Below are 7509 nucleotides of genomic sequence, written 5' to 3' on the forward strand. Positions count from 1 at the left end.
TCTTTAACTTTGACCCATTTTTCTAGTCCTACCTTCTTCAAGTAGAGCAAGTTGAATACCTCATCCATGGCCCTTCAGATCCTTGGAAATAGCTCTCAAGTGCCTCTCTAAATTGTCCTTTCTCCAGGCTGAACATCCTAGGTTCCTTCATCCAATAATTATATGGCATGGTCTTGAGGTTCCTCACCTGTTTACTCTTCTCTGGGCTGCACTTAGGCTTGTCAATGTCCTATCTAAAATGTGATGACCAGAACTATATACTCCAGATGTGGTCTAACCAGGGCAGAATACAAGGGAACTATCAACTTCCTTACTCTAGATACACTATACTTCTAGATAACTAGGTGCTTGTAGAGGATAGGGCACTGGGCTTGGAGTCAGGACGACCTGAATTCGAATCTCACCTCAGACACTTACTAGCTATGTGACTCTGGGCAAGTCATTTAACCTCTGTTTGCCTTAGTTTCCTCATCTGTAAAATGGGGATAAGAATAGCACCTACCTCCCAGGGTTGTTGTGAGGATCAAATGAGATAAATGCTTAACATAGTGCCTGGTACATATTAGGTGCTATATGAATGTTAGCTATTATTGTTCATTATTACTACTGCAGCCTAGTATTTCATTAGCTTTGTTGGATACCATAATACAATACAAACTCATTTCACTTCTGGAGACTGTTAATATTTAGAAAGTTTGTCTTTCTCACACCCTTCAACTTGTATCTTTTTAATTTCTACTCATGGCTCCTGCCCTTTGAAGTGAAACAGAACAGGTCTAATCACTCTTTCACTCACTCATGTGTTTCTTTGTTCTTCAAATTCTTGTGTGGCTCAGGGGATGGGGTTGAGGCAGGGCAAAACAGTGAGCATTTATTCAGTGTTTACTGCATGCCCAGCATAGTGCTAAGAACTGGGAATATAAATGCAAGCAAAAAACAAAACCAAAACCAAACCCTAAACTAAAAAAACCTCCTAAAACAATCCTTGCCCTCAAGGAAGACAATATATAAAAGGCAGCTAAGGTAGGGAAGCTACCAGTAGGATTGGAGGGAAGAATGATATCAAAGTCCAGAAAGCAGAAGCAGAGCAAGGAGGGCCGAACACATGACCTATAACCTTCCTGTGAGCCACATGCTTTGTCCCCTTGCAAATTATTTGTAGAAGCAGCACCTCCTAGTTATTGCTATTGTGTCCCCATGATTGGGAGCTGTTTTGAATAGGACTGGCCCCTGAGGTAGAAAGAACCCTTCTTTCAATTAGAAGAGGATCTGAGGAGAAATAGCTTTTTATCTCTTCCTTTCTTTTAGATTTGTGGTTTGGAACTTTGCCCATGCTCCCTTGGACTTCCAGTGAAGGGAGCAGCAAAGGTGACTACATTTAGGTGAGTTCATGTGCTCATGCATACTCCAGTGAGTGTATGCACACACACACACACACACACACACACACACACACACACACACACAGCCTCAAGAATATGTGCTTGGGTGGATAGAGCACCAGCCCTGGGGTCAGGAGGACCTGAGTTCAAATCCGACCTCAGACACTTGACACTTACTAGTGTGATCCTGGGCAAGTCACTTAACCCCAATTACCTCACCAAAAAGAACAAAAAAGAATATGTGCTTGGTTAGGTCAGTCTGAAGCTGGACCTCAGGTCCCTGGCTGCCACTTCTGTTTCATTTCTTTAGTGAGCCCACATCACCAAACAGCCATCTTGAAAATGTACATTTCCAGCTTTGGTACTACCTCATGAGTTCTAGAGGTGAAGAGTTCCCAAGCTGGTGTTGGTTGCCCAGTGAGAGATATTTCCTGCAGTTTCGCTGCTTTCTGGGGGGAAAGATGCACCATCTTCAAGAGAAATTGTCAGTAAGAGGATGCAGCTAAAAAGACTAAGAGAATCCAAGCTATGACCTTACTTGCTAGAAGATCCAGACTTGTGAGTTGTGCAGAGAGCACAGGTCCAAGAAAAGAGGAAATATTTATTCATTTCCCACAGAATATTTCGTGTTTTAAGTGTTTGTTAATGTGAGCTTGTTGGCCTTTTGTATTTTAAGCATTTCTTTTGTGGTGGAGAAAATAGATGACTGTCCTATACCAGATATTTACTTTGTATGTTGAATATTTGTCTAGACCAAATCCTGTTAAGGAGGAAAAATGAGCCCAACCTAAGCTTTATTCAAGAATTTTCCCACTAACTCTGGAATGGGGACAACAAACTGAAGAGTGTGATAAAAAGCTTAATTCCTTCTTTTTGGAGTCAGACTCTCTGAGGTTTGAATCTGGGTTAAAAAGAGCCAGTTTTGGAAAAAATAATAATAATGGCTAAATTTATATAGTGCTTATTATGTGCCAGACACTCTCCAATCATTATCTCAATTGATCCTCACAACAACCCTGGGAGGTAGGTGCTATTATTATTATTATTTTTTAACATTTTACAGATGAAGAAACTAAGGTTGTGATTTGCCCAGGGTCACATAGCTATTAAATATCTGAGGTTGGATTTGAACTCAGGTCTTCCTGAGTCCAGAGTTGGTGCAACATTTAAATGCCACTCTGAAAACGAATCACTCGGGTTCTCTTTGGGAGAAAAGGAATTTTTCTTCCCTACCCCTGCATTGGCTATAGTATCTTGCAGTGGCACTCTTCCCTGTCAAGTCAATAAGCATTTATTAAGCAAGCTAATAAGCATTTATTAAGAACTTACTATATATCAGTGGGAGACACTGCTCATCCAGGAGCAGAAGCTTGTATCCCAGTGGAGTTCATGCCTGCCTATTGGAGAAGCTATACCCGGGGTGGAAGGTTATCAGCAGAATAACATAAGGAGAGAAAGGACACTGGGGCCCTACAGCAACAGAGCCATTAGTCTCTTTGATCGCATCTGTTTCCTAAGTGAGTGCCTTTTTACTGGAGCAGCTAAGTGGTGCAGTGAATAGAGCACTGGCCCTAAAGTTGGGAGCACCTGAGTTCAAATCTGACCTCAAATATTTACTAGCTGTGTGACCCTGGCAATTGTGTAATGGGAATTGCCTTAAACATCCAGGGCCATCTCCATTCGTCCTGATATGTATATTACCACTGAACCCAGATGGCTCTGGAGGAGAGAGTGAGGTTGGTGACTTTGCACAGCCCTCCCTCACTTAAATCCAATTCACTGCAAGTCATGACATCACCTCCCTGATGTCATTCACGGTCCTCTCTGAGAATGAAGTACAAACAATTTCCTTACTAGCATACTCTGGGTGTTCTCACTCTTTCTAGTAACTATGTGTATATTTGTGGAAGAGAATGTTTTAGAGGCATTGTTATGATAATATCTCAGTAAATGCCTTTCCTTGGAACTAATTGTGTACACTCTCAGACTAAGGTGAATGGACAGGTGGGGGCTTATGAGCTATTGTTTCAGGAGTGCCAGCTCAGAGTATCTTGAAACTGGGATAATCATTCCATCATGGAACTCAGCATACAAATTTGAGTTGAGTATTATTCCAGAGGGTAGACCAAGAAAAGGGAGAGTGTCTAGGTCCATAGTAACAAATATTGCAAAGAGAGCAAAGAGGAGGAGGATGACAACTGAGAAAATGCCAAGTAAGATTACTGAATAATAGAGTAGTATCTAAGACAGAACTTTAATGGGTGTCTGAGTCAATAAACAAAATGTCAAATAATCAAAAACAACAAAGATTATTTTTTTCAGTATAGAGGTGGACTTTTTTTTTCTTTTGATGGTTCCTCTTTCAGAGTGTTTTGAAATCTAATTGTAAATAGCTTCTTTTTTTTTTCCTTTTCAAATAGACACACAGACAGGATTTTTTCCTCCCTCCCTTCCTTCCCCCTCTCCCTGAGATGGTAAGCAATCTGATATAGGTTATACATGTGCAATCATGTAAAACATTTCCATATTATTCATTTCGTGAAAGAAAACCGAAACTAAAGAAAGAAGGAAAGTGAAAAATAGTATGCTTCCTTCTGTATTCAGATGCCATTAATTCTTTCTCAGGAGGTAGATAGCATTTTTTATCTTAAATCCTTTGAAATTGTCTTGGTTCATTTTTTCCAATCTTAATAGTATAGTTTTGAATTTGTTTTTTATAAGATTTTGAGTCCAAATTTTCCTCCTTCCCTCCCCCCCAAGACAGAAAGCAATCTGATATAGGTTATATATGTACAATCACATTAAACATATTTCCACATTAGTCATGTTGTGAAAGAAGAAACAGAACAAAAGGGGAAAAAACCTCAAAAAAAGAAGAAAAAGTAGAAATAGTATGGTTCAATCTGCATCCCAATTCCACAGTTCATTTTTCTGGATGTGGAAAGCATTTTCCATAATAAGTCCTTTGGAATTTTCTTGGATCATTGTATTACTGAGAATATCTAAGCCATTCACAGTTGTTCATTATAGAATATTGTTGTTACTGTGTACAATGTTCTCCTGGTTTTGCTTACTTCACTGTATATCAGTTCAGTAAGTCTTTTCAGGTTTTTCTAAAATCATTCTGCTCATCATTTCTTATAGCACAGTAATATTCCATTACAATGATATACCACAACTAGGAACAAGCATTTATTTAGTACTTACTATGTACCAGGTACTGTGATAAGCACTTCTCAAATACTATATCATTTTATCTTCACAACAATCCTGGGAGGTATGTGCCACCATTTATTTATTTATTTGCTTGTTTGTTTGTTCACCCATTTATTTATTTGATTGTTTTTGTTTGTTTATTCATTCATTTATCTATCTTTTATCATTATTATTATTACTATTATTAAGGAAACTGAGGTAGATAGATGAGGTGATTGAGTGATTGAGTGATTGATGGATGAATGGTTGGATGGATGGATGGCATGGTAAGCAGGGGGGAGGTGGTCTTGGGGTAGAATGTCTTTTGTTGTTCGGGCCATTCTTTGTAGTCTGAGTTTGGTTCTCCTCCAGTGTCTCCTCTTTGAGTTGTACCTGATTTTATTACCAGATTTCATTTGAATCCATTGAGGAATGGGATGGTTCTGCTTCTGTTTCTTAGCTAGGGACCTCTTGATTCTGAATGTTTTATGAGAGGACATGATGATGAGATGACAACCAAGCTTCCACTATGATGGCTGGACAGGCAAAAAGGGAGAAAGACTGGTGGAAGCTCGATATTAGAGACTCTGTAGAGGGTGGAACTTGGGGGTAAGTATTAAATTTAGATATTGTTAACCTCTCCTCAAAAGGAAAGAATGCTGTTATGAAGGTGGGGTTTTTTTTGGGGGGGAGTCCTGTGTGATGTTTAAAATCTAAATTGTGGTCACCTTAAATTAGAAACTTCAGCACCAGTCTTTGGGCATTAAACATTTATTAAAGCATAGAGGTATTCACAAGGAGTTCAGAAGGTTAAGAAAAAGAAGTCCTACCTAGCCTAGAGTTCCAGCCTGGTTGGGTTCTTCCTGAAGTCCTCCTCCACAAGCCTGCTTTAATCAGGAACTCTCCAGCAAGCTGATTGTGGAAGCTTTTTATAGGTCTGGAACAGAGGCGGTCCTTACACACTGCTTCAAGCTGATTGGTTGCTGTCCTCCAAATCCATTGGTTTTGAAGGTGTTCTCAAGTTGAGTTCAGTCTAGCTTCTGAGAACAATACCTTCTTAATGGTAGTCAGGTGTGATTACAATCAGTTAACTTGAAGTAGGCTAATCAGCAGTCAATCACTCTCACTTGATTCAATCAGTCTAGATTAATCTCCAGGTGGGTCTTTGAGTATCTGCTAAATCCCACTATTTTATCACATTTGGAAGTGGCAATGGAAAGCAAAGAATACTTGAAATCTTTCCTATTAGTTTGATGATATGAGAAAAAAAATGTAAGTAGTAATGAAAAAGGTGGTAAGGGAAATGGTGTAATCTGGAATGCACATCTCAGTGAGAGCTAGAAGATGGAAGGAGTAAGAAAAATATTTAGATGAAAGCAATTTGTTAATTATGGAACAGGCATTCCATAGGGTATAGTAGATGGTGCAGGGAGATGTGGAGTGGGATGTTGCAGAGGGGTTAGGGCTAAGGTGGATTAGCCCAAGAAAGTATCAAGTTGAGGATGGAAAAAGGAATTTGGACATCAGATATTCTGGGGTTTAGGACCACTGGGTTGGGGTGAATATAAGGGGATAGAAGTATACTAAGCATTAAGTCCAGGCAGAGTTCAAGTGTTCAGAGCAAAGTTCACTGAGGGAAACACAAGATTAGATAGTTTGAGGTCCTCCCTTGAGGTTCAGCCTCCTTATAAGTGGAAATGATATATCCTGTAAGACCCAAGAAGGTCCACCTCAATGCAGACAAGAACAGATGGAGATATAGGAGCCAAGTCAGGAGGCCAGAGTTGCTTGCATGTCCTGGAGAAGGCTATGGGAGACCAGGAGATAGAAGTCTTGTCCATAGGGAAGTCTGGCAAGGGAGAAGATTCTAGAGTTCCAGAATCTAGGGTGAGAAATAAGCAGCATTTCCCCTCTTGTGTTGGAAGAGTAGGATAGGAAGCACCTTATGGGAAGGAGCTGACTGTGGGACCCAGGCTTGGGGACCAAATATGGGCTGGAATGGGCTGGAGTGGACACTAAGGTTCATGTTCTCAACTCTGAATCAATTCAAATAATTTCTCCTAGGTTTTCCTGAATCCCTTTTGCAATTTCTTAAGATACTATGATATTCAATTATATATACATATGTATACACACACACACACACACACACATATATATAATATGAAATATCTTTGTATTTCAGCTATGCTTCAAATTGATTGGGTATTCATTATGTTTCTAGTTCTTGGATACAAAAAAGTACCACTATAAATATTTTTGTGCTTATACATTGTTTTCTTCTTTATTTAATCTTTTTTTGGAGGTATATATCTAGTAGTGGTATTGCTGGATAAAAGAATCTTCACAGTTTAGTGGCTTCAACTGCAGTGTGTGTGTGTGTGTGTGTGTGTGTTTGATAATATTTTATTCAGTATTTTTGGGTCATTATTCTTTAAGATCATAGTATTATAGAGCTAAATCTGTCAAGATGTCAGATTACTATACCCAATTGAATGTATGTTATTCCCTCCTTGAGACAATTCTGATGAAAGTAAGGTCCACTCATTCCCCAGAACCTTCCCTATCTTCCTTTCACTGGATGAGCTTTTCCTTGCTTCTTTTATGTGAGATACTTTACCCCATTCCACCTCTCCCTTTCTCCCAGTGATTCCTTTCTTACCCCATTTTATTTTTTAAAAGTTATATTCCAACTCCTGGAGCAGAAAAACCCACAAAAATACAGGCTGATATTATTTTCCAGCTATAGATAGATTATAGGGAGCCGTGCTGGGCTATGAGTAAAATCTAACCCTGACAGAGACCCCAGGCATGCCACACTGGAGGAATTTACCCCACAGACTCTGAATCAACTACAGCACCAGTGTCTTCTGGAACTGAGTGTGTGGTCGGGTGAGAGGGCTGAATGGCTGGCCGGGGTAGGGGTCAGGGT

At 39.6% G+C, this 7509-nt stretch overlaps 1 protein-coding gene across 1 annotated transcript; it reads right to left on the bottom strand.

Annotated features, from left to right (window-relative positions):
* Positions 1-1702: 1702 nt before the first annotated feature.
* Positions 1703-5077, bottom strand: LOC122747490 (60S ribosomal protein L39-like). Its single transcript, XM_043993476.1, has 2 exons — positions 4916-5077; positions 1703-1831 (listed from the first exon to the last, which is right to left on the bottom strand). The coding sequence occupies exons 1-2, from the start codon at positions 5075-5077 to the stop codon at positions 1703-1705; spliced, it is 291 nt and encodes a 96-aa protein (XP_043849411.1).
* Between the last annotated feature and the right edge of the window lie 2432 nt (positions 5078-7509).

The sequence above is a fragment of the Dromiciops gliroides genome, chromosome 1 (genome assembly GCF_019393635.1).
Source record: "Dromiciops gliroides isolate mDroGli1 chromosome 1, mDroGli1.pri, whole genome shotgun sequence".
NCBI lineage: Eukaryota > Metazoa > Chordata > Mammalia > Microbiotheria > Microbiotheriidae > Dromiciops > Dromiciops gliroides.